This window comes from Daphnia carinata, chromosome 9 (genome assembly GCF_022539665.2).
Source record: "Daphnia carinata strain CSIRO-1 chromosome 9, CSIRO_AGI_Dcar_HiC_V3, whole genome shotgun sequence".
In the NCBI taxonomy this organism is placed as follows: domain Eukaryota; kingdom Metazoa; phylum Arthropoda; class Branchiopoda; order Diplostraca; family Daphniidae; genus Daphnia; species Daphnia carinata.
The window spans coordinates 80973-105871 of NC_081339.1; the positions used below are offsets into that span (position 1 = coordinate 80973).

The 24899-nt window shown below is 41.8% G+C and overlaps 1 protein-coding gene, 1 long non-coding RNA gene and 1 other non-coding gene across 4 annotated transcripts; 1 reads left to right on the forward strand and 2 right to left on the reverse strand.

Moving 5' to 3' along the window:
- The first annotated feature begins 16535 nt into the window (after window positions 1–16535).
- Window positions 16536–18608, forward strand: LOC130702674 (uncharacterized). Of its 2 annotated transcripts, none has more exons than XM_057524306.1 (3): window positions 16536–16869; window positions 16986–17034; window positions 17686–18608. In XM_057524306.1, exons 1-3 carry the CDS (start codon window positions 16824–16826, stop codon window positions 17957–17959), a joined length of 369 nt encoding a protein of 122 aa, XP_057380289.1. In that variant the 5' UTR covers window positions 16536–16823; the 3' UTR covers window positions 17960–18608. The 2 variants fall into 2 exon arrangements, with proteins under 2 accessions (XP_057380289.1, XP_057380291.1); XM_057524308.1 differs by having other exon boundaries at window positions 17785–18608.
- A 3101-nt stretch (window positions 18609–21709) lies between these two features.
- On the reverse strand, window positions 21710–21782 carry Trnar-ccu (transfer RNA arginine (anticodon CCU)). Its single transcript has one exon. It is a non-coding gene; the product is annotated as a tRNA-Arg (tRNA).
- A 1395-nt stretch (window positions 21783–23177) lies between these two features.
- Window positions 23178–24455, reverse strand: LOC130702677 (uncharacterized). The gene is made up of 3 exons (XR_009004393.1): window positions 24034–24455; window positions 23695–23959; window positions 23178–23552 (listed from the first exon to the last, which is right to left on the reverse strand). It is a non-coding gene; the product is annotated as an uncharacterized LOC130702677 (long non-coding RNA).
- Between the last annotated feature and the right edge of the window lie 444 nt (window positions 24456–24899).

The window sequence follows — 24899 nt, forward strand, 5'->3', positions numbered from 1 at the left end:
AAATGACGGTGAAGAGCCCGCAACTATAGCAAATGCGTAAGAAAAGGAGCACTAAAAGGCATAATATGCCGATGAAGAAATATGTCTTGATGGTCTCCCACCAAGATGTATAACTTCCGATACTAGAAGCTGTTACAAAAATGTTCGTCGCACTAGGTCTTTGACGTAAGGTATATTCCGCTGGCGGGTGTTCGTTGATCGCGGCAGCATCGGCCATGATATTCATGTGATTAAGCATGTTGTCGGTATATGCCGGATTACTTTGATGCACGTAATCGAAAAACTCGACGTTTTCGTAGCGAAAAGAGTGTGCGAGCATCTGCTCAGGCAGCACAATTGTGGCTTCAATCAGCTGCCAGGTGTTGTTGCGGAAAGCATAAGGTTTATCGTTAAAGTTTACAAATTCATTTGTCCAATAGCAAGGGGAATATTTCACAAGTTACCAGCCATCGAGGTTAATTGTATAATTTTGAAATTTTGGTTGCGGTCCGCAAGAAGTTAAAACAGTCTCAAATGTGACATTTAAGGCTTTACATTGGATCAGCACAGCCGTTTTACCGAAAGCTTGTAATTTTGTGCACTTGGGTAATTGTAGTTGTGAGGCTGCTAACCATCCATTATATTGAGCAGTTGTAACGGCTCTTTCATGTTTGGCTTTGCGACCATCGCACTGTAATAATTGAATTTGGCTTGCCAATTCGTTTTCATGATCGGTCAGTTGATCTCGAATATATTGAATATTCGCCGGTATGTTTAAATCTTCAGCGCTAGATGGCGCCGGAGGCTCCGATGTTGTTGTTGAATTTTTCATGATGGCCGCCGTTGTGACAAAGAGTTGTGATTGGCCAAGGATTTCAAAGGAAGAAGTCCTATTGGAGCAATTTTTCTGCACTGAAAAACAACGCAATGATGGCAACAAATGAAAGTCTAGTTGATTTCGGTCGTCTTGAAGTCGGAAAATTTGTTTTTTCCACAGGTAATTGTATCAACTTGCCGATACCTTCTTCGACAAGCCGGGTAATTGCTTTAGTTTTCTGTGTGTAGGTTTTGTCCCAAATCAGAGTTAAATGATTATGTGACAAATTTCCTGATGCAGCAGAAGCAGTTCCGATAGGTGTTGAAAAATCCGCATTCTCCTTTTGTTGGAAAAGTTGAATTTTATCGAGAACACAGTTTAATATTTCGAAATCGATTGTTTGCAACCAATATCCAGAAATATCGGGTTCATCGTCGAACACAAATTTTCCATCCGAAAAAGTCATTCGTTGATTGTCGCACCTTTTATTGTTAATCATTTCGTTGCACTCGGCAGGTGTTGTATCGATGGAAATTTTATCTGGCACGATCACTGTTTGTCCGAAAAAATTCATTGTAATACGTCTTATATTTTTCCAGCGCGCACAAATATATCCAGGAAACTTGATCGCAGCTCGTTCTTCACTATTTACGGCATATTTTACACTGATGGCACGATTTTTGGTAGATTTCGGCTGACAATTCGCGTCGGAGAATTGAATAATTCGCATTTTTGACGGCTCCGAACAATCGCACACGGTTGTTTCAAATGCTCGCGAGTGTAATCCGTGAAGGCACAATAGCAGCAGAAATGGAAATAGAGACATTTCTAAATACGGAAGAATATATAAAAAAATCATACAAGAATAAAAGAGAACAATGTAACTGACAAACATTTATAACTTTATCATGTGGGTGTTATAAAATGGAAGCAAACACGAGAAGAAAAGTAGTAAGAAAACGAAAGTGAAAAATAGTCTACGGCTTTTGAAAGGTCAACTTATTTTTCCGTCGGCTTTTCCTAGTTAGCTACGGCAAGAGGGAAGAAAAATATAGGGCACTGGAATATAACTGTGTTTTCGGGGGGAAGAAAATTTTATCCATCATAATAACTAGTATCGTTGGAAAGAGGAGAAGATATGCTTAATTATCGAAAAGAGAAAACAATAAAATATAATATAGGTTAGCGGGGAGGACGAGAAGAAAAACGTTTAAAAGTTTACGGCGGAAAAAGTTTTTGCCGTGAAAGGTCACGCGCAGTGTTCGAATTTTTTCCCAAGTTCTAACGAGGCGGTAGGGATAGCGCATAAATGAAAAAGTATACTACGGCACACAAAGAAAAATGTAGTTAACGGAAACAATCGGTATGTTACCCAATCTTTTACGCCAGGTGTAAAATATTAGCTAATAGTTCAATGGTAGCGATCTCGGCTGTGATGCCAAAGTTCTGAGGTTCGAATCCCCAGTTTAACATCATAACTCATCAAATGCGAAGTAGCTGATATATCAGGCTACATGAAGGCGATCATATAAATTTAGCAAATATATATGATGAAACAGAAAGATGCGAAAGTTAGATTTTTTCTAAGTCCAACTTAGTGAGAAAGAAGGCAAGAAAGAGAATGGAAGGAAGAGACAGAGATAAAGAATGTGATATATGAGAAGAAATGGAAATTATCCCTCAGGGCGTGAAACAAGGCCATATGCTCCAGACATATTGTGTTGAGAACGAGACATGTTACTTGTCCTGTGGAAAAACGTAGAGGCAATATTAACGCGTATAAACGGGGGAGTATACTGTCTATGAAAAAGAAGGAAGGAATAGAAGGTAAAAACTCTACCTGGCGCGAGAAAGATAAAGAATAAGAATAAGGGAAATGGAAAAATGCGAGAATGCATTTTCGGCAACTTGTGTCATTTACTTGAAAGAAGCCTGTCGCAGATAACGTGTGTCAAATTGGTAGACAAAATTTTTACTTTTTATTAATAAGGCGGGAGTTAAGTTGTTTCCTAACCTGACAGATGGACAAGTTATGGTGTAGCATATACTTATTCATCTTCTCGGCTAAGGTAATGAGGTCCTTTAACCTTTATTTTATTTTGTTTGTTTTATAATGGTTCCCTCCCTATTTCCTGGTGTTTATCTGAAGAGATGGGACTATTTCGCTACGGCCTATTTGTATTAACATGTAACATGGAAGGGAAACAGGTTACATATAATAGGTAATGACTACATGAGATGGTTAGAAAATTTTGTGGTTGATATTTTCTTCTGTTTTTTTTTTCTTTCTTCAGCTGCTACTGCGGCTGCGGCTGGTACGGCAGCTTCTTGGGGTGTCGCAATTGCGGCGTCGGGATTGAGTTGCGGTTCCTCGGCGGCGGGAACCTGTGGCTGATTGTGCCGACACACCTGTTTCGCGGCGGGTCCTCCTGCACGGTTGTTCTGGTTTTCGGCCATTGTAGATAGTTCTTTGGGTGTTTTTTCTTTGAAAGCGTCTCTTAGCTGTGGATAGCTGTGAGTGTAGGTTTGCAAGGAGATGTGTCCTGACTTTTATAGTCAAGAAGATCCTCACCCGTTGTTCACACCCGTTTTTTTTTTTAGTTTGGTTTATGTTTTCAACATCTTCATTATTCCTTGGTGTCAGTTGATTTGTTTCTTAATGTCTCTTTTTTCGCGTTTTGATCGTGGGAACGGCACCGATTGTTTTTTTTTCTCACTGTTCGATTCGTGGCTAGTTCTTTTCCGTCTCTTGGTTGTTGTTTTTTTCCAGTTGTTAAAGGTAAAGGTTTTTAAATTTTTTAATATGTTAAATGTAAAAGAGAAGTAAGAAAAAGTGAAAAGAAGACGACAGTACAGGTAAGGTTAGTTGTTCCATGGTTATAACGCTGTCATGCTACATAGGTATTTAAATACTTGTCGGTGTTGTTTCGGATTGGTATTGGTTGTATGGCGCATACGCATAGTGCGCGAAAGCCACCCGGGAGTACCGCGTTCAATACCCGTCACCGCCTCAACTATTAAACATCCTACGGTAAGTTTTTCGGTTTACCATTCACGAAGTTTGATTAACTTCAAGTTAATAAAGGTGACCTGATGTCACTAAATAATTGTTTTTCGTGTTTTATCCTAATTATTATTTTTCTTCCAAACGGATGGGGTTTTTGTGTGGCCTCGAGCGTTGGCTAAGTGGCTCAGTCGGTATAGCCTCTGCCTACGACTCGGGAGTCTCGAGTTCTAGACTCGCCAACATCTTTTCTTTTTTCTTTTCTTTTTTGAGTATTTAACGCTCAACCTATTTATTTTCATTTGCCCTGGCGCATATTCTGCCTTCGGCATTTATTTTCGATTTGATTCGTCCAAATGGGTGTGTGGTTTTCTTGTTTTCCACAGCCATTTTTCATTTGCTGAATACTGCATTTGTTGAAACCCAACTATTTTTTTTTTTTTGCATATTTCTACTATGTTTATTCGGTCGAGTGGATTAACATGGGAAGGAAAAAGCACAAGCGTGTTCTAAACTAAGGAACAAACATATTGACTACTATTATTAGGGAACCACGAAACAAAATTTTCTCCCGTTTCTTTTTTCTTTCTTTCGGTTTTTTTTTCTCTTCCGCCTTACAATTGGTCATACCAATCGCGCCTTGGCCGTTTTTGAGCTGAGTCCCACAGCTCCGACGACCAGTTGTAAAGTGGCGGATGACGTTTACCTGGATCTAATTCCAGAATCCGCTTGAGAGTGTTGACCGCGCTGGCCCAATCTTCAGCGAAGAGCTCAGCGTTAAGTCTCGTGGTGAGTTTTTCAGTTTTCTCGTCGAGGCGTCGTTCGTAGTTGCGTCGAGCCAGATCCCAAGAGTCTTGGCTAACATGGTCTGGGGATTGAGGTCTCTGGTCAACCAACTCGGCCGTGTCTGCTGTCGTTGGTTCCCAAGAAAAATCGGCAGTGGGCTCCGTTGTTGTCACCACGGCGTTAGCTTGCACCTCGTCACCGACGGTGACTTGTTCGTGTTGAACGGTAGTTTGGTTTTCCATCTTTCTTTGATGATGCTTTGGTGTGTGTATAAAAATCTTGTTAGAGTTGTGACTACAACGAGTTGTCGGAAAGATGTGGCTCTTTTCGATCTATTCACTGTTATATACTTTCGAGTTTTTTTGTTTTTCTCTGAAACGCGATCAACAGACTTGCATGCGGATGAGTTATCAGATTTAATATCTGAAACGCATTGGCAATTGTTTATTCCTTTGCGGGCGTCCGGTTGCGTTTTGTGGTGTCGTTGTTGCTGACGGAACGACATCCGGCGCTATCTGCTGCGTTTCATGATTATCATTGGAATCATCTTCAGGAATTGGTGTGAGATTGAGGTGATTGTCAATTCCCAGCCTCGTTGTTTCCAACTCCACGGTGTCCGACACCATGTTTTGAATTTCCACTGTTTCGGATTCCATATCTTGCACATCCACGCTATCTGGATGTCCTTTTTCCGGTTCCACATTTTCTACTTCACTTGTCTCTTGCTCCATTTGTTCCTCATTTTCCATTGTTTGGGTCGAGATCAATTTACGGAATCGATTCTCGAATGTTGAAGGCGACTCGATAGGGGGACAATGTTCATCTTTCCATAACATTGTTTCATATAGGGGTGTTAAACGGTTAACGTGCGTACGTGTACAGATATATGAATTGTCGGCTATGTCGACGGTATTATTGGAATATACTTTTACTATTCTATAAGGGCCTTTATATTTGGAAGTAAATTTCCTACTATCGCCCTCTTTTACAACTCTAATATCTAATAAGACTCTATCTCCTACCAAATATTGTTTTACATTCGCCCTTTTATTATATTGCTCCCTTTGACGTTTTCTGGCTTTTTCGCTCTCCTCACGGACACGTTGGAAACTATAGCGCAAGCGTTCGGCTAAGTTACCTACGTAATCGGATGCGGATAGAAATGTTCTTGGGGACGCGTCAAGAAATTCATTGATGGGTAAATTAGGGTCTCTACCGTGTAATAAGTAATAAGGGGTGTCCAGTGTAGAAGAACGGACAGAACTACGATAAGCAAATAAAACATCATCCAGCAAATCTTCCCAATTTGCATGCTCTCCGTCTTTCAATTCTTTCCTCAACATTGTTGTTAATGTTCTATTAAACCTTTCTGTTTCTCCGTTACTGGCTGGATTATAAGCGGTTGTTAGCCGTTGCTCAATTTTCAATTTTTTTACAAAAGTAACGAAATAATTTCGACGTGAAATTGGTTCCGCGATCTGAAAGAATAGCTTTAGGCATACCGTGTCTAACTATAATTGTTTTGTATACACATTCTGCTGTTGTCTGCGCAGTCTGATCCTTTAAAGCAACAGCTTCCACCCATCGGCTAAAATAATCTGTGATAACTAAACATGTAACTGTTACCATTGGGCGAAACTGGCGTGATAGGGCCTAGAAAATCCATGCCTATAACTTGAAAAGGGGCCTTTGCAATTTCATGAGGATGCAATAACGCTCTGTAATTTGACGAAGTGTTGGCAATGCATACCTCACAAGCCTGACAGTATTCTTTGATGTCTTTTCGCATGGTAGGCCAATAATAATGATTCTTTACTTTTAGATAGGTTTTGTAAAAGGCTAAATGACCACTCAATGGTGCATCATGTAGTTCTTTGAGCACTAGATGGCGTAACGATGTAGGCAAAACCAACTGATGGTTAGTTTCGTTTCTTTTGCTATCAGAAGATGGCAGCACGTGCCGGTAAAGCATATCGTCAATAACTTCAAAATAATCAATTTCTTTTACCCAATCTGGCTTAGATTGGAGAAAAGCTTCTTCAAGTTCACCGTTATCTAAATAATTTCGAATGGCTATGCAAAGGTCGTCTTCTAATTGTTTTTCACAAATTAATGTAATATTACGTTCGGTTTGGATACTAGCTATTTTTAAGCGTGACAAGCAATCTGCATTTTGGTGAATACGTCCCGGTCTATATTTTAATTCATAATTTGTTGCGGCCAACAGTATAGCCCATCTTCCTAATCTCCCATTATTATCTTTCTGATTTTTAAGCCATTGTAGTGGACGATGATCACTAATGATCTCAAAAGGTTGGTCTAAAAGGTAATGTCGAAAATGCTTAATCGCATCGATAACCGCAAGTGCCTCTTTTTCAGTCGTACTGTATTTAGCTTCTGCCTTCGTTAGCTGTCTACTGGAATACGCAATTGGGTGCTCGTGACCATTTTGAATTTGTGACAGTACCGCTCCAATGCCATAATCGCATGCATCGGTGAAAAGGAAAAATTTCTCGTTGAAATTGGGGTAAGCAAGCACTGGTGGAGTCACTAGTGATGTACGCAAGGTTTCGAAAGCAATATTTTCTTCGTTTCCCCAATTAAAAGGTTTCCTGCTAAGATCTTTATGGATTAATCTAGTCAATGGTTTAGCGATTGATCCAAAATTTTGAATAAATCTTCTGTAATACCCAGCTAGACCCAGAAATGATCTGACTTCATCTACTGAAGCGGGCGTTTTATAATTAACTATTTTCTCAATTTTACTCGGATCAGGTTTGATACCATCAGTCGAGATGACATGGCCTAAATAATTAATTGAACTTTTAATGAACTGGCATTTCTTAAGTTTTAATTTTAGATTGGCATTTTTCAATAACTCAAAGATTTCGCGAATATCCTTCAAGTGATCGTCAAAAGTGTCCGAAAAGATGATTACGTCATCCAAGTAAACTAACGCCTTACTTCCCAAAACGTCTTTCAGTACATAATTCATTAGTCTTTGAAATGTCGCAGGTGCATTGCACAATCCAAATGCCATACGTTTAAATTCGTAAAGGTTATTTTCTACTACAAATGCTGTTTTTTCAATAGCCGGCTCATCAACTTGAATTTGCCAATAACCGGAAGCTAAATCAAGAGTGGTGAAAAATTTCTTCCCATACAATTTGTCCAATGTTTCATCTATCCTAGGCATAGGGAATGAATCCTTTTTTGTAATACTTTTTAATTTCCTATAGTCAACGCAAAATCTTACTTCTCCACCCTTTTTTTCCACTAAAACCACGGGTGAAGCCCATGGCGAATGTGAATATTGGATCACATTAGCATCCAACATTTCCTGTACTTTATCCTCCAATATTTTTCTTTGATTATTTGTAACTCGATAAGGGCGTTGTCGAATAGGGCCTCTTCCTTGTGTATCAATTGTATGTTTAATGAGATTAGTGTTCCCTAATTCTGAATCTTTTGCTGCGAACAAGTCGTGAAAGTCATTTAATAGTTTTGAGAGCGGAGCTTGAAATTCAGCGTCGACTTCAGAAATTAAAACAGGCTCACTTTTAATAGTAGGCTTTTCTTCTAATTTACTTAAGCAATTTTCCCAATTACGTTATGAATAATCTCGATTACGCCTAATGTAGTGTTCCTAGGAAGTATGACTTGATTTAACGCATGATTCTCGACCATAATTTGATATTTCCCATCTTTAGCTACGTTTTCAATGAATTCCTCAATAAAAATACCGTTCGGCAAATCCTCTGCTGGGGTAAACATAAATGTGGTATTCGGGGGGACATACGGAAATGAACCTTTCATTTGCGTTGCAATTACTAGCGAAGTCTGACGAAATAACGTCGTCTTTTTGACCGTCGTAACTGCCATGTCTGGTACCCTAGAGATGGCTGATCCCTGCTCATCCCTTGCTAAATAAATGCTCCTGGCTTCTCCGTCAAGCCGAAAACCGTGTTTCTGGATTGCATCCCATCCAAGGATACAGTCTTCAGAAACACCATTTGTAATAATAAACTCTTGTCTTAAAACTGACTCTCCGTATCGTACGGGCAATGTAACTCTTCCCAGCGTTTGTAACTTTTTCTCCCCTACATCATACAAATCGAAATCAAGCTGACTGCAGATCGCTTGACCTCTCGGGGGTAACTTCTGAAATACTCTCTCGTGAATTATACTTTTAGACGCGCCTGTATCAAATAATGCTTGTAACGGTATCTGAAAATTTTTTAATGGAATTCTAGGGGTCGATTCATTTGTTATAGTTGTTAATTTTGCGACTTGTCGGGATTTTAACTGAGGCTCCCTATCAACTGACCCGAAGTTACAGTTGATATCTATTGGTTTCCCTGACGCTGAGGGGGACCTGGAATATTCGGCCTATCGGAGCTCCCGAACTTAGGACAGTTATTCGATTTGTGTCCGATTTCACGACAAGAATAACAAATTGGAGGCTGTGCTTGTTCTAAATTATGCCGTTGGAATTTACGGCATTCCGATTGTGTATGCCCACGAAAACCGCAGAAATTGCAAGTTATTCCATTTTGAGTAGGCCGATTTCTCGAATCAATAAAAGGTCTGGAAAACGAGGACGTGAATTGTGTAGGTCTATTAGAGAATCCCGCATTTTGGTAAGAACTGGTGTTATTATTGGGTCGATGAGGAGGAGGTCTCCAATTTCTGTCTTGATTGCCGCTATTGGTTTGGAACGAAACTTGTTTCTTATAAGGGTTGTCTGTTGGAGAAGAAGAATAATCTTTCTTGTCCCTTTGGAGCTGTTTGACTGCTTGCGTGAGTTCCTGAAGAACATCCCTAATGTCTTCCCTGTTTTCTTTCGGGCTCTCCGCATTTTTATTCCCTTGACTAATATTAGCAACGACATTATTGACTATTTCCTTCTGGTCGATTAACATTTGCTTGAGTTCCGTCAAATCTGAATGTTTCATGTCACACGATCCATCGATTGCTCTAACAAACTCATGTTTTTCCCGATCTGTCTCTAAAGCTTCCAAACGAACGGCATAAATACGCGTTGATGCTACAAGCTCGGTAAAATCACGAAATTCTTTATAACGTGCTTTGGCCTGTAATTTGGAATCCAACCCCTCGATAAATTTTTGCATAAGGATTATCGTGAACGATTTCTCTGCATAACCTGCTGGATACGCCTTCTTAAAAATCTCGTGCAAGCGGTGCGCATAGTCGACAATTTTTTTGCCTGGTTTGCGTTTAGCCTTATTGAATTTTTTTAGATAGACATCGACGTTTTCATCCCCATGAAAGTGATCAAGTAACGCTTCTTTAATAGACGCATAATCATGCGGATGCTGCCTGATAATGTTTTGAAGTACTGAAAAAACCTTATCTGTTATTTTAGCTCGCAGCATCTGAATAATCTTTTCTTCTGACCATGCTGCCCCATCAACTATGCTTTCAAAAGATTCTAGCCAAGAGTCAAAACGAGAAATTGGACTTCCCGAAAAGGATGGAAGCAATTGTAGGCGCGAAAAAGTGTGTTGGTTTGTCTGAAAATCATTTAAGTCGTTGACTGTGGCAGCCCGTGAAGAAGAACAAGATTTGGCCATGTCGGGATCAAATATGGGAGGATTTAACGTCTTTCGGCGTGGATCCAGAGGGTGTCCTGAAATGCTGTTCGTAATTGCCTCAGTTGCACTATCAGATCTTCCTGCCGGCTGGAGAGCTGGGCTTGAGGAGGGTGTTGAGTGCGTGACTGGCTGGAAGGCCGGTTTCTTTGGCGTGCTCGCCTTCTCCTCGGAATGCGTTCCGACAGCGGCGATTCCTGCGGACTCGACGTGGTTTGCTGTTCTTCCTGGGTCCTCGGAATGTATGACAGCAACTGTCTCAATTCGTTGGTAGCCGGGATGAGTGTTTCCCTGATTTCCTTCGTTATTCGCTGCTCGTCCGGTTGCACCGATGTCCGGAAGTTGTTGAATTTCGACTGAAGCGATGTCAGTTCCGGCAATAATCCCTCCAAACTGCTTATGGACTGAATTTTTCTTAGGTAAGGGACCAGGTGGAGAATGTCCTTGAGGAACTTCAGCTGGTACTCCCGCAGGGTGTCCTTTAGGTAGGTTGAGAACTGCGATATCTCGATTGTTAAGGGGCAATATGTCCTGTCCTCGAGGTTGTTGAGCAAGCTTTCTCTGGGTGCAAAGTTGAACAGGTTCTTGTCCTTCGCTGGCGTGAATGTCAGCAACTCGACGATGTTGTAAGTCTGTTCTAGTAGGTATATCGTAGACTCCCTCGCATTGGTTGTGAAGATTGTGTCAGCGTGGCCACTTGGTGCTCCGCCACCTGTGCCGTTGTCCTGGTTTGTCCAATTGCTATCGTTTCCAGAATTGCTCCCAAGGCTTTCAGGAGTATCGTTGGGTTTTTCCAATCCGTTGTCACGTTGGCTTGGTATTGGTACCGCAGCCGGATTGTTTGCATCAACGATCGTAGTTGTCCCCAAATTAATGGATTGGTTGACTGGAAATCCAATTCCCTCTCCTTGAGATACTTGAGCGTGAGTAGCAGGGCCGGTAACTGACTCGTTGGTGCCGGGAATATTCTCGATTGGTTGGTCGTGATCTCGTGGTATAGGTGATGGAGACTCACTTTGGGTTGCCCGTCCATTCACTGGGCTTTTCTTTTGGAAAAAGCTTAAAAGAGTGCTCGAGAGAAAACTAGTCTTTGATGTGTTTCCCACAGGTGATTTTATGGGAGAAAAACGAGAAGCTAACCTTGCATAAACAGACGGTGCGGACTGAGTAGGTGTAACGGAAGCTTTGCTACGGCCCCAAATTTTCTTAGTGGGAGTTTTAACTAATGGGGCTACGGCCTCATACGCGGTGTTAGACCTCAATTTCTTCAACTGGGTGTTATCTGTCTGTACTTTAGGAATTAGAACGGGAGAAGTAGATGGTTTAATGGCTTCTGTTTCTTTATCTGAAGTCTGACTGCCTTGAGATGAATGCGGAACGGTCGCAGTAGAAGCTGACAATTTTTCAAAACTAATCAACTTAGCAATCGTTTCGTCATTGATTTGCACTACGGGTGTTACAGGAATAAGCGGAGTGTTCAAAGGTGTACGAGAAAGTTTATGCCCACCTGACATAACATCGTCCATCATTGTGGTAGAGCTCTGAAAAACGCTGCCACCATTATGTAAAGCATCTTCCCGTGTGGGAAGACTGACTTTACTGTATTAAGACAAAATGAAATAATAACGAGCTCGGAGGCGTATTTCCCACAATGATGGATTTATTATTCTAGATTAAGCATTTAATAAGAGAACTTAGATTAACTTAGATTAAGAGAAATAAAAGACACAGTAGAGAAACTAAAGAGAGAGAAGAGAGAGACAATTATAACCAAGTCTTACCGTGATAACACGAGTAGGTAGCGGAAAGAAATCGACACGGAAGCGAACGAGATAAACCTCACGCTCACGTAGTCAATTCACAATCAAATAGTTTGAACAAGTGTTTAAGAAAAGGACAAATGCACTGTCCAAGAATAACTAAGTTTTCACAGACGCAAATTAAGGCAAATTAAGCAAATAAGATTCACAGTAAAAGTACAATTTACTGCGCAATACTACTAACCAAAGGATAAGAGCAACAAGAATAAACTCAGGCGACTACCTTACTCAGATGCAAGTTCTTGTCTCATCTTTTTCATATTTTGGGTTTACGATTATACTTTGCATATTGGCACATTGGTGAGTTGCTGTGCGAATATTTACCACCAATCAGAGATGTTTAAAATGGCGTGATAATGGTGTGATGATGGGCGTCGCCCAGCTGCCAATCAAAATGTTTGCTAAGTGGCGTGATGCTGATGACACATGGATGCGTCAGCTAGCTAGCAGGTGTTCATCTAGGTCACCCGTGTTGCGTATATATGGTGTTACAATTGATATGTTTATACTAATTACTTATTAAAGATGTTGCAGAAGAGAATATAGGTATAAGATATAAGTGGAAGCATGAGAATATAAGAAGGCGTATATTGGCTTCGTTACACTACGCACCTCTGTAATCCCTCTTAATACGGCCAACGACGTGGGTGACACTGTTTGTAGTGTCGCTGTCTCCTCTTCACCCCCTCCCATACCAGAAGACATCAAGAAGAACCTCGTCGTCGGTGATAACGTTACCGCAGAGCAGCGCGAGCGGCTTTTTAAACTTTTGGATCGTCATTCCGACTCTTTCGTTGACCAGAAATCTGTCCCGACTCACGGAATCGAGCACTGTATAGATACGGGCGATTGTCGACCGATTGGATCCACTCTTCGACGGACGTCTGCTTGCGAACGTCGTCTCATTAGTTCCCAAGTGAACGACATGCTCGAAAAGGACGTAATTGAACACTCCAACAGCCCATGGGCGGCCCAAGTGGTCATGGTTCCAAAAAAGGACGGATCCCGGCGATTCTGTATTGACTATCGCCCTATCAACTCCAAAACACGACGCGATCTCTACCCCCTTCCACGAATCGATGAAATCCTAGAGAGAGTTACTAGTGCCGGCGACAAAAAGGGGGATAAATTCATGTCCTCTCTCGACTTGAAAAATGGATTCTGGCAAGTCCCCATTCGTGAATGCGACCGCGAAAAAACTGCTTTCGTGACCGCTGACGGACTGTTTCACTTCAAACGGATGCCATTCGGCCTTTGTAACTCCCCCGCAACGTTTCAACGCTTGATGGATCAGGTACTTCGGCATCTTCGTTGGACTCATTGCCTTGTGTATCTGGACGACATCGCCATCTTCGCCGACTCGTTTGAAACTCATTTGGATCGTCTTGATGCTGTCTTGGCGGCTTTACGTGCTGCGGGACTCAAGCTCAATCCGGCTAAATGTACTTTTGCTACGGATTCCATGCGCTACCTCGGTCATCTCATCGACCGCCAAGGTATTCGACCGGATCCGCAAAAACTCGAGGCCATTGACCGCTTCCCTATTCCGACAGACACGAGTTCATTGAAATCCGTTCTCGGAATTGCCTCTTATTATCGCCGGTTCATCCTGTCGTATGCGCGCTTGGCGGCTCCTCTTCATCACTTGCTAAAAAAAGGAGTGGCTTGGAGCTGGACGACTACTGAGCAACGGGCTATGCGGGATATACAGGACGCGCTTATGGTAGCACCTACTCTGGCCTGCGATGACGACGAATGCCAACTAGAGTTGAAAACAGACGCCAGCAAGCTTGGGCTGGGAGCCGTACTCAGCAGAGTTGACACAGACGGAGAGCAACCAATTACTTTTATTAGCCGTGGGACTTCATCGGCTGAGCAGAATTATTGTAGTAATGAACTGGAGTGCTGTGCACTCGTGTGGGCCCTCGGAAAGCTTCGTCATCATCTTTACGGGCGTCGATTTACTGTTTGGACCGACAACATCGCCCTCAAGTGGCTTCACTCAAAAGAGATGTAGAAGGCAAGCTGGCCCGTTGGATTCTTGCCTTGCAGGATTACGACATTGAAGTCCACCATCTCAAAGGAGAATTGGACGTTGTTGCTGACGCCCTCTCACGGTATCCTGTTCGTGCCCCTGAGTACACGGATCCAACCGATCGTATGGTTTGTGCCCTAGTTGGCAGTTACCACCCACCGGAAGAGGTAGCACTTCTCCAGCAAGGGGACTCTTCTCTTCGGAAAATTATTTTGCGTCTCCGCGATTCTCCAGCTGATCCCGTCTTTCAACTTCACAAACACTGCCTCTATCGGAAGAATTGCGGATCGGGACTTCCTCGCTTGTTAGTGGTGCCATCGTTTCTCCGTCGTGACGTCCTTCATGCGTGCCATGACGAGCCGAGTGGGGGGCACATGGGCATCGACAAAACATTGGCCAAAGTGTCCCTGTGTTATTGGTGGCCGGGACTTAGAAATAGTGTCGTCGCCTATGTGTCCTCCTGCCCTCATTGCCAGTTCAACAAGCCGATGATGCGGGCGGCCGGTTGGCAAATTAATGTCGATCCCTCCACCAAAGGAACCGTTTGACACGCTGGGTGCGAATCATCTAGGGCCCTTCAAACTTGACGCTCGCAGAAACCTACACGTTTGCGTCCTGATCGACTATTTAACTAAGTGGTTGATGGCGATCCCTGTCCCAGATTTAACTACAGAATCAGTCATCCGGGCCCTTCGTGAACACATCATTCCCCAGCATGGAATGATGAAAAGAATCATTACGGACAAAGGATCCGCTTTTACTGCGCACTCATTGGCTTTAGAATTGAATCGACTCGGAGTACGGCATGTCCTGGCGACCACGGAACGCCCTCAGACGAACGGTTTGGTCGAACGGTCAAACCGCACATTGGTGTCTGCCGTGAAAGGATTCATCAACGTGGAGCAGAATGACTGGGATGAACATCTTCCGGCTGCGACGCTTTGCATCAACACCGCAAAGCAATCCTCCACCCGTTATTCACCGTTTGAACTTGTCCATGGGCGCCCAGCTAGGCTACCGCATCAATCTGCTTTTTCTTGGCCTACGGCTTCTTCCGTGTCTCCTCGCGAATTTCATCGCCGCGTCTTTAAGTGGCGTTCGATTGCCCGCCGCCTGATTGAAGAGTCTCAAAGAAAAAGCAACCTGCGCTATGACCAACGTCATCGTCATGCCCGGCTGTTCGAGAAGGGAGAATTGGTTCTTGTTGCCAGAAACATCAGGATCGTTGGTCGGACAAAGAAACTGCTGCCCAAATTCATCGGGCCTTTCCAGATTGTTCGGCCCAAGTGTGAAAACACTTACCTTGTCGAAGACGTCCCTGCCTTCCGCAGGCGACGAACTTGGAATCGGTTTAATGCCCACGTCGCGCAGCTCCGCCCCTTTCATGTCCGTGAAGAAATTGACTGGTGCCCCGAGGATGACTCTGATGTGTCGGACAGCGGTTTGGTGGATAACGGTATGGCGGACGCTCCGGCCGCCCGACACTTAAATAGGACGACTGCGAACGACACCGCCGCTGACAGTCCGTTGGAAGACATGCGCACGGATACACTCAGCAAAGAGGCGAATTAAAAAAACCCGGCGAGCGCATCTGATACTGCTGTCCCATCCCCGTTGGTCGGCCCGGCTGCTGTCCCTCAAATTCCAGTCTCTACTCGACTGGGTCGCACGGTTTCCCGTCCTACTCGATTCCGCGATTTTATCAGCCCACTATTTCATTAATTAATTTGGTATATTTCATGCAAGTTTTGTCGCCTCCTTTTTTCCGTTTTGAACTGTGAAACTATGTCTTTGATGGCACATTTTTGTTTCGTTTTTAATGCCATGTTTTTGTCATGTGGTGGCTTTTCTCGTCCGCATAACCTTTTTTCTTTTTCACTCAGAGTGCCTTTTGCTTCTTTTTTTGGGTCAGGAAAGGCCGAATGTTAGGACCCGGCCCAAGTGTACCTGTTTTTCCTCCTAGATGGCGTGAGTGCCTCTTTCTCTCTTACCCCCTTTTTGGCCTTGCCGAGGCAGTGGGGGCAGTCTCGAATGGAACGAAGGATCACGCGTTAGCTGAGTCCGATCGTTCAGAGAAATTAATACAGAAATTGAAGCGATTCACGATTTACGAACGTTATTTGCAGCCGAGCTGCAACAATATGGCGTTCCCATGATTTGTTCTTTGCTGCCTGGATGGTCCTTTTCTTAATTGCTTCCATTTTGTTAAGATGCGTTTTGTCCACTGGGATGAGGGTAGAGCGCCATATCTTATAGGCTTTTCTTGCGTTTCTTATTGCGGCGCTGCATTCTTTGGACCACCATGGTTTTTGGGCCTATCGGGGGGGTGTGCCAGTTTTGGGGGCAAAGTATTTGTTGGTGGCTTTTATTAGTGCGACGTAGAAGGTGTTGTACATACTATCAAGGTCTTGAGTTGGTTGGGTGTTTTCGTTTACTAAGTTTTTTATTTCCTCATTCCACTGCTGCCATTTGGTGTCTTCGAATTTCCATTGTTGTCTTGGTAGTGTGTGGCTTATGGTGTTTAATCGTACTTCAATCATAACGGGCAGATGATCACTTCCCCAGTAAGGTCCTGTCGCGATAGATGTGTTGGTTGCAATGTTGGGGGTGCATAGAGTTAGATCGATTGTTGCGCATCGGTTACTTGTCAAGCATGTCTTGTACCGAGATTCTTTGGTGTTGCTAGTATAAATTTATCATCGCTGAGTAAATATTGCTTCAAGTTTCTTCCAGAAGTGTTTGAGTGGTATCCGTCTTCCCATAGATCAGCATGGGCGTTGAGATCGCCCCCAACGATGGCGCTATTCCCAGTGTAGGTAAGTATGTTTTCTAGTTGTTCATATTTGCAGCGGTTCCCGTTTGGACAGTATACTGTTATCACCTCCAATCTTTCGTCATTTTTTAGTTTAATTGACACTCCGATTGCTTCTAGGTCTTCATGTGTTGGGACATCTATTGCTGTGGCTTGGACGTTCTTCTTGGTAAGTATGGCTACTCCTCCTCCTTGTGTTGGGCGATTTAAGACAAACGAGTTGTATGCAGAAAAGGACACTTTATATTCATCTCTCCAATGGGTTTCATTAAGTAGAACAATATGCGGGTTGTGGTAACGTAATTGGTTTCTGAATTCTTCTAGTCTTGCTCTGTAAAGTCCTCTAGCGTTCTATTGGATAATTTTTAGTGGTGTGGTCATGGTTTAACTGCTTTTTTTGGTGGCTCAGATCCAGATTTGTTTAGGGCTGTTGATTGTACTCTTTTTCCCTGGTTCTTTGTTGACTCATTTGACTGATGGCCAGTCTCTTTTTGCAAGGCTTTTTCTTTCTGTCTGGCTATCCTATCATTTCTGTCTTGGATAAACATTTCGTACATTAGGGTCAAGCGGTTGTCGAGAATGGTGAATCCGGTTGTCATCTGCGTTTCAAGTTTTAGGATCGGCTCTATTACTTGTTTTATTGTGCTGATTTCCCTTTCAACTTCTTTCAACCTGTTTTCGATTGAACTTGGTATACTTGGGCTTTCTGCAGCTAGCTGGAGTTCGGCTACTTTCGCTTTGAGTTGGTCTATTTCTTGCTTAAGTGTCGTGTCTAAATTCATCCTATATTCTTCCGTGTTTATGTTTGTCTTATTTATAGGTTCCTTGGTTACTTGTGCTGTACTGGAATGGATTCTGCCGGCTTCTGTTACCGAGAGGTTGTGATCGTAAGCGTACTTAATTATTTTTTGTTTGTTAGCAAATATAGGGCATTTTGCTGTTCCTGCTGCATGGTCAGATTTGCAGCAAGTCGGACATTTTGGTGGATCTGTGCATTGGCTGTACGTGTCGTGGGCGCTGGAGCAGGATCTGCAAGCTGTATCGTTGGGGCATATTTCTTCCGGGTGACCAAATTTCCAGCATTTCCGGCATAAGGACGGTCTAGGTATGTATCTTTTCACCGTGAAAATTTCGTGGGCAATGGTGACTTCGCGTGGTAGCGTACTGATGCTGAAGTACAGTGTGACCAGAGGTAAGTTAGTTAGTGTGTTGTTTGTGTCACGAGATGTAAACCTTTCACTTTAATTACACTTTGGTCAGATAATAACTCTAATAGTTCTTCTTCACTGTTGTTTGTCGGAACATTATATATCACACCTCTAACTTCTTGTTCGGATTTGCAGAGCGAGCACGAGATTGCATGTTCGTTCACTAGTTTCGTGTTGAGTAGGGTGGTTTTCTGTATATGTGTGGATGGGTAGATGTACAGCTCTCCACGTTGAGTCCATTTCGTTCCCGGTCTTACTTGGCCTATTGCGTCGATGAGTGCTGTAATGAAGTTCTTCTTCGCAGTGAGGTTCATTGCTCGAAACGAGTATGGTTCCTCAGCTAGCTTAATGATTACCGGGGCTCCGCTTGTTGAATTGCTTGGATGGTATGGGAAATTGGGATTTGGTCTTGCGTTGTGTCTTAGAGTGTTTTTTCTCTTCAGGTGTGTCATCGGGGTGGCAATATCGTCGATGGACTCGGATTCGCAGGTGGAGCTGGACGTCCCCTCGTAGTCCTCGTTGTCCTCCATGGTACTTCGGTAGCAAGGGGGGTACACCCCCTTTTTTTTTTTTTTTTTTTTTTTTTTTTTTTTTTTGGTTTTTTTTTTTTTTTTTTTTTTTTTTTTTTTTTTTTTTTTTTTTGGTTTCTTTTTGCAGTAGTCGTAAGGACGTCAGTTCACTATCACTTCAAAAAGGAGACTCGGCAGAGCTCTTTTTTCAATTTGTTTTTGAATGTTGTTATTTTGTGTTTTATTTCGTCTGCTGGGTGGCTGACATATATCGTCTGCCACAATGTCTGTGTTTGTATTTACAACGTTGATGAAAGAAATTAAATTTTAAAAATTAAATTACCGACATTTAACAACAATTATGATGTAAAGCTGGACATGCAATATTCGATAATAAAAATTTGATCTCCATACTATTAACCGTTCTTTGGATTACTAACAGGGTTCTGAACCTAATTCAGAAAACTACCGAAAATCATTAAATAATATTTAGTTACTATAGAAAGTTATAAAATATCTTAAAAAATAAAGATTAAAATTCTTTATATTACTGTAAAAAAATCATCAAAATACGTATCCCAGATTCTGAGATATCGTCATTTTAGTTTCTTCATAAAACAGGGAGCTCTCTTATGGGAAAACCCACGTTTCAATTGCCCAGACGCCCTGTTTCAATTGCCGAGTACAATTGGCAATTGAAACAACTTGGGGTACCTCCAGTTTTTTACACATAGCAGATGTTCAACTTTGCCGAACCTACCCAAAAAAAATACTGTTATGTAGCTGAGATAACTAGCTACAAATCTATATATTTTTTAGTTTACTTAGACGATTTTTGTAATCGTACGGAACAAAAATAAGTTTTGTGTTCCAACAACGCCCTACCTCCCCTACCGTCTTTTGTCATGTAATAAACTGGAGCTGAAGATCTTCAAATCTAACTATTGGTATGAGAGCGCTTTTATACAACAAGAAGAGACAGTAGGAGGATCAGTGATTTCTGAATTTTAAAACTTTCCATCATCAGTTGGTAGAAAATGAATTCCCTAAAACAAATGGCTTCGTACGCATAACCGGGACGTCTTCAGGTTTCTTTTCTTCTATTGGAACCTGTTCCGGTTTCGTTTGCACAGCTGGAACTTGCACCGGTTGGGGTACACCTACTGGAACTTGTTTCGGTATCACCGAAACGCTTTCGGCTTTCTTTTGCTCTACTAAAACCTTTTGCTTCTCTGCTCATCTACGGAAAACTGTTCAGGATGTTCCAAGTCGTTTTGTTTTCATTTCTGCTGCTCTTGAGATAACTTATTCTGATTCCCGTTCCTCCATTGCCATCACGACAGGTGGAATACGGCAGCGATGGGGGTGAGATACAGCTACAGGGTATGGTGGCAATCCTTCATCGCACTGTTCCATTTCTTTTGCGTAATTTTTCATGATTCGCCACCATTGCGTAGTTAGTTGTTGTTGTTTTTTAAGAGTTCTAGCGTAGATATTCGGCTAATGTGTTTTAACGGGAAAGCTATCTCTAATAGTATATGTAATATATTAAAATAAAATGGAAGCTACTTTGTACCCCTTGTACCTCCCTCAAAAAGCGGACTTCCTCCATGCTAAGCTATCCTCCTGATATTCATTCATGACTGATATTCATGATATATCCTCAAGACCGAGTATCCGAGTTTCGAAGTGGGTCATCACTGCCTATCCCACCTTGTTGGAGGTGGAGGTTTAACCAACAAGCTACCACTTCTTTACCTCGGATTCCGTAAGTGTTATGACAGCTCTTACCTCTCTAACCAGTTTTGGTTGGATAGTACTGGTATCGGCCGCCACCTGTACGAGCCATGCCAACTGCACGTAGAGTGACAAATGCCGCCTAGCAAGCCCAATGCTGGGATGAGTGCAACACCCGTTCGTTGGAAGTGCCGCTACCTTGTGAAGTTGCATTACAATCCTTATGTACCGTGACTTGGGTCCCGAAACACAGTTGATAACGCCGTGATGCAGTTTTCTGCCAACAATCTCATTTCAAATATTTAATGAAATAACAATTGGTAAATGTAATAAATGGACATTATTCGAAATATTGTTTAGAATATGATTCGACTTCATTATGAAACAAAAATTTATGAAAATTTAAAAAAAATGACAAATTGAGTGAAACTCTGCATAGGGGAATACAGCCATGCTGAGTGCAACTGTGTGCTTGCTATAGGCTTTCCGCTGCCCGTTTTTTGATATTTTAATATGTAAACTGGCTGAAATTTCGTCACATTTTTCATAGAGGTTGTCACCGCAGTATTGCTAAAGGTGGACTGCCCGGACAGCCGGTGTGCATTGAACCGATTCCGCAGTTATCCAAATGTAAAATAACTCACAAAATGTATGTATCAAGTAAATATTAAGTCACTTTTCGTGATCCTCATTGAATTTTGAATATAAATCTTGTATTTTAATAGTTATATCATATTTTCTTATCAAAATATAAAAAAAATAAGGAAAAGTCGGGCTTATAATGTCGGGCTTGTATTTTGAAGCCCAACTTTCTTGTGAAAAACAAATCAGACATTCCATGATCTTTTTAAAGATTCTGGTCGCACGATAAAAGCTGGAAATCACTTGTAAATGAGGATAATCGAAGAAATGCAATCGATAGAAATGTGTCGTTCACACCAAAGCTCTGAAGATGAAGTTTCTTTGAGACGCAAACAAACTAAAATAAATTCAATAAATCCTTGTACAGCATATTCTAATGCCTCACGATTACGGAGCTCGAATGATGTGGTTTCGCGTTAGTATTTCGTATGAGGTTGAAAACAAAGTCAGGCAGTACGCACCTTCCTGATGATAAACATTTACCACCAAAAATAGTTTTCGTTTATCGCCTTGGCTTTTAGAAGCAATCCGGCTATACGATACGAAAGTGGTTTCCGTTTTTACGCAAAGAGCAACCGAAAAGCTTTGCTGAAAAACGTACGAGCCAAACTTTTGTTTCCTTTACACAGGTTATGCTGTGGAAATGCATCACTCAGACCCAAGAATCAAGACAAGGAAGCTGTAGATAATACTAATGTTGGCAGACTGTTAATACGGGTAAGCTTAATCAATACAGCGGAAGTTAATTAACCTCTGGCGGGACTCGAACCCGCAATCCCCGGCTTAGGAGGCCGATGCCTTATCCATTAGGCCACAGAGGCTGTAAAAATATACCTGCCTTCCAATTTGCAAGCCGCAAATTTTTCATTTGGGTCAGGTCTAGGTTATTTATATCATTGCCTTTATTCCACAAACTATCGTAAGGACCCAAGCGCAAATATGTCCGTTTTCTTCTGCTTATATTAATACACTAGCGGATACATTTAAAGGACCACTTTTGAGGTTAGTATTTCTGTTTCCAGTAGCGCAGCTGGTTGGCGAATGGAACTTATGCGACAGTAATTTCATTGTGTTTCGGGATTGAACGATTCTCTAAGTAATGCCGAGGCCACGAGTTCGATGCTCGCCTGAAGAATGTGTTATTTTTAACCTGCCCGATCCCGACAGGTTTAATGAAATAGAGGAAAGTAATTGAAACTACGTTTGCTAATTGAATGAACAGTCAGTGCTTTGTATCCATTTTCCACAAGAGTTTTGTCCAACTTCCAACTTCAGGAGATGTATTCCAGCATTTTGTCTGCTAGTTTTACCAAAGTAACACAGTTCAATCAGGTGATCGCAGGCAGCTACAATCCTCGTAAAGAGATAGAAATAAAAACCCAACGCTCCAGGTGAGGATTGAACTCGCGATTTCGGTATTCCTTCGGAAATCTTTAGATTCCTTCGCACATTCACATTACTGACATATAAGCGGCGTAAGTGGTAGTGTAGTATTTGGAAATAGTGCTTTGGTGGCTCGCTGTAGTAGCTAGGAGTGGCAGATGTTGTTGTGTAGTATGTTGGAGCTTCAGTGTAATAACTTGGTGCCGCGTACATGGTGGTGTAGTACTCGGGAGCCTTCGTCGTGTAGTATCGTGGACCCTCCGTCTTGTAATACATGCGAACCTCAGTATAGTAAGCTGGGACAGCGTACGTGGTAGGCGGGGAAGCGTAGATTGTCGTGTAATAGTCAGAGGCGTATAGTAGGTGGGAGCTACGGTGTAGTAACTTGGAGTGGCATATGTTGTTGTGTAATACACTGGCGCTTCTGTGTAATAGCTCGGTGCGGAGTAGTATTTCAAGGCCTCCGTATAGTAAGTCGGAGCTGCATACGTAGTGGTGTAGTATTCAGATGCCTTGGTGCTGTAATACTTGGGCGCATCGGTGTAGGAAGTACGGGCCACATATGTCGTGGTGTAGTGCTCGGCCGCCTTCGTAGCGTAATACGACACAGCAGTGGTTGTCTGGTATGAATAGATACCGTATCCACAAGATGAACCTATCGGCACACTTAAAGTCGATCCAGTCATCAGAAGACGACAGCTAGTAGCAGCATAATGCCATCATAACCTGACGAAAAAAACAAACAAACATTAATTTTCATAATTCCATTATGACATTGAAATGCTTAAAACGACAATAAAGAATCATTTCACCTCGTTCAAACATCAATTTAATCAACAATTGCATCATCACATTAACTAAAATCATTAAACAAGTTGAAGTGTGTACATTACCCATGATTGCAGGTTGGAACTGGAAGACACTATATTAAATCAGCTATTGGTATTTGAAAGACTGCTAGTACTATACTGTGTCAGAGATGTTCACTCGACTAACCTCTACCTTCGATTTGACCTCGTTTTATAAGGTTTTCTATCATCCTGATTCGTCTTTTCAGGCCAGAGGGTCCACCTGTTCATTCTGACATAACAACCACTATTCCTACACTACCTCTAATCGCTCGTGTCGTATGCATTTTCAAATATCGAAGAAACGCATAATTATCTTCCCCATCCCACTAACCATTGTTATGCGAGCGAATGAAGCGCCTAGAAAGAACGAATGCTGATTTAAATGTAATATCGACAATAATGAAATTATGTTCAAGATTATTTGCTGCGAATCTTAGAACTTACTGAAAAGAAATAAAGGTTCAACAGTAAGAATTATTAATTCAATATCATTCCTTACGTGAAGAACTGTGAGGCTTCCAGCATCGTTGCAAACCCATGTATCGCGTATACAGAAGTATTTATATTTCTTCTTTTTCTTCGTCATTCATAAACGTTGCGGAATGATCATTTTTCACCGCCTTTTTTTTGTTTCGATTTCGTCATTATTGACGATGGTGTAGTTATCCAATGGCACGAAATGGCTATGAATAATGAGCATCAGTAGCGCAATTGCGTGTGTCCACTAGTCAAAACTATCCGCCAACATGTTGTTCCAAAGCTACCTAATTAGTAATTTGCTTTCAATGTGCGTTACCTAGTTTAATTTGTTCTTGTACAGTACGTTTAAATTCTATACCTGTGATTCATTCCGGATGCCGTCGAGTCATTCCAACTAGTTGGAATTTTGTTTTTCTAGAGTTTCGTTTTGTGATGAAGCACTTGCTATTGATGTTAATACCTGGTGTTATAGTTTTCATTCACGCGCTAAATAGGGTCCCTTTAGAAATCTTTGCAATCACGCGTGATTCAGTTTCAACGATGAAGCGCTACAATAGAAAACAATACCGTTGCCATAAGAAACTGGGAAAAGATAATGTAAAGGCTTTGTTGTTTTATGAATAGCTACGCCAAACGGTTTAGAAGAGTTTTCAACACCATCTCGAGTTTCTAGTAGAAAGAAGTTCTGTGTGTCAACAACGATGGTGAATAACGTCAAAGGTGCTGTGCATATTAAAGTTGTTTTCCACTTCGGAAGCGAATGACGCGATTGATTTTCAAAATAAACTGAAATACGATTGCAGAAATTGAAATGCAAAGATTTCTAAGTCAAATTGTATACTACCTGAATAGGAATTTCCTGCTTGCTTCTCGTATACTTTAGTACAAGTCTTAGTACACATTAACCAACACTTAATCTGTGTTGCCTTTCCTTTTCATGTAAAGAAATTAGATGTGTTATTATTGCTCTTCAGGTTGTCTGTGTGCATCAGGATGTGGCATGTCATTTCGACGCCCTCTGTGCTCCTACGATTGCCTAATTAAATGTGTATATACAAATGGAGGCCGATAATAGGTAAGAAAATCATACAATCTATATAATAAGAAAAATTACTATTCTTTTGGTAAAACTACAAAGATACTCAAAAAAAAAAAAGAAATGAAAAAAAATTTCACAGAACTATACGCTAAGAAAAGTACTTAAGGCACCACAAAACTTTAAAA

Bases quoted from the DNA above. Each gene is read 5' to 3' on its own strand.
- LOC130702674 (XM_057524306.1), top strand. From the start codon at position 16,824: ATGGGCGTTGAGATCGCCCCCAACGATGGCGCTATTCCCAGTGTAG. The intron at 16,870-16,985 runs GTAAGTATGTTT...GATTGCTTCTAG, and splicing joins TGGCGCTATTCCCAGTGTAG to GTCTTCATGTGTTGGGACAT. The intron at 17,035-17,685 runs GTAAGTATGGCT...TCTTATTTATAG, and splicing joins TGGCTTGGACGTTCTTCTTG to GTTCCTTGGTTACTTGTGCT.